This window comes from Sardina pilchardus, chromosome 21 (genome assembly GCF_963854185.1).
Source record: "Sardina pilchardus chromosome 21, fSarPil1.1, whole genome shotgun sequence".
NCBI lineage: Eukaryota > Metazoa > Chordata > Actinopteri > Clupeiformes > Clupeidae > Sardina > Sardina pilchardus.
In genome coordinates, this window is record NC_085014.1 from 3,949,320 (window position 1) to 3,950,231 (window position 912).

The following is a 912-nucleotide window of genomic DNA, read 5'->3' on the forward strand; positions in this document are numbered from 1 at the left end:
TGTGTGTGTGTGTGTGTAGGTATATAAGTGTGTGTGTGTGTAGGTATATAAGTGTGTGTGTGTGTAGGTATATAAGTGTGTGTGTGTGTAGGTATATAAGTGTGTGTGTGTAGGTATATAAGTGTGTGTGTGTAGGTATATAAGTGTGTGTGTGTAGGTATATAAGTGTGTGTGTGTAGGTATATAAGTGTGTGTGTGTAGGTATAATAGTCTCGGTGATGTGCTCTCCCGCAGGACGTGGTTCTGCGCCCAGACGGAGGACGGCGTGCACATCCAGCCGGCGGAGCAGAAGGTGTTCGTGCGCTGCCAGGTGGAGCGGCAGAAGCACCGGCGCGCCAGGATACACAGCCGCTAAACAGGATGTGACATCACGATCACGCCTGTCCTTCAAAATCAACCTCTAGTGCTGGCTGGGAAATTTATATATATATATAAAAAAAAGCATCAACTGACAGAAATCGTGGAAACGCTTTCAACTCAATGTGATGTGTGTGGGTGTTTTTGAAATTGTGGAAACGCGTTCAATTCAACACCGAATACCTGTGATGTTTTGATGTTTTTGGGAGTTGTCATCTGTGATGTAAATCCTTTATCTAAAGCACGCTATGCTGTTGTATGCATATCATGTATGTACAAAGTCTATTGTATTATATAACATGTCTTATTACACTGTATCACTTTATTTTACTATTGGTGAAAATTAAACAGAAAAGTTCCTGTTATGACTATGAGTGTAATTCTCTCCATTCTAAATGACAAATTAATTCCCCATAAAGAAGACTAAACAATTGGCTAACTGATTGTTCAAAATTACTTTTTTACTATTTAAATAACAACAAATTAGAGATTCCATAAAAAAAGGAACACCACAGAGCTGATTCTCTGACAAGACCCTGACTTTCTCACACACAC

General features: G+C 39.8%; 1 protein-coding gene across 2 annotated transcripts in view; it reads left to right on the forward strand.

The window, feature by feature from the left end:
• lipca (lipase, hepatic a) overlaps positions 1-434 on the forward strand; it is a gene marked incomplete at its 3' end in the record, with an annotated part of 30,296 nt that extends 29,862 nt beyond the window's left edge. For both annotated transcript variants that reach the window (XM_062525170.1, XM_062525171.1), the window contains 1 exon segment: positions 235-434. In XM_062525170.1, the coding sequence (XP_062381154.1) occupies positions 235-355 (121 nt within the window).
• Positions 435-912: the final 478 nt, after the last annotated feature.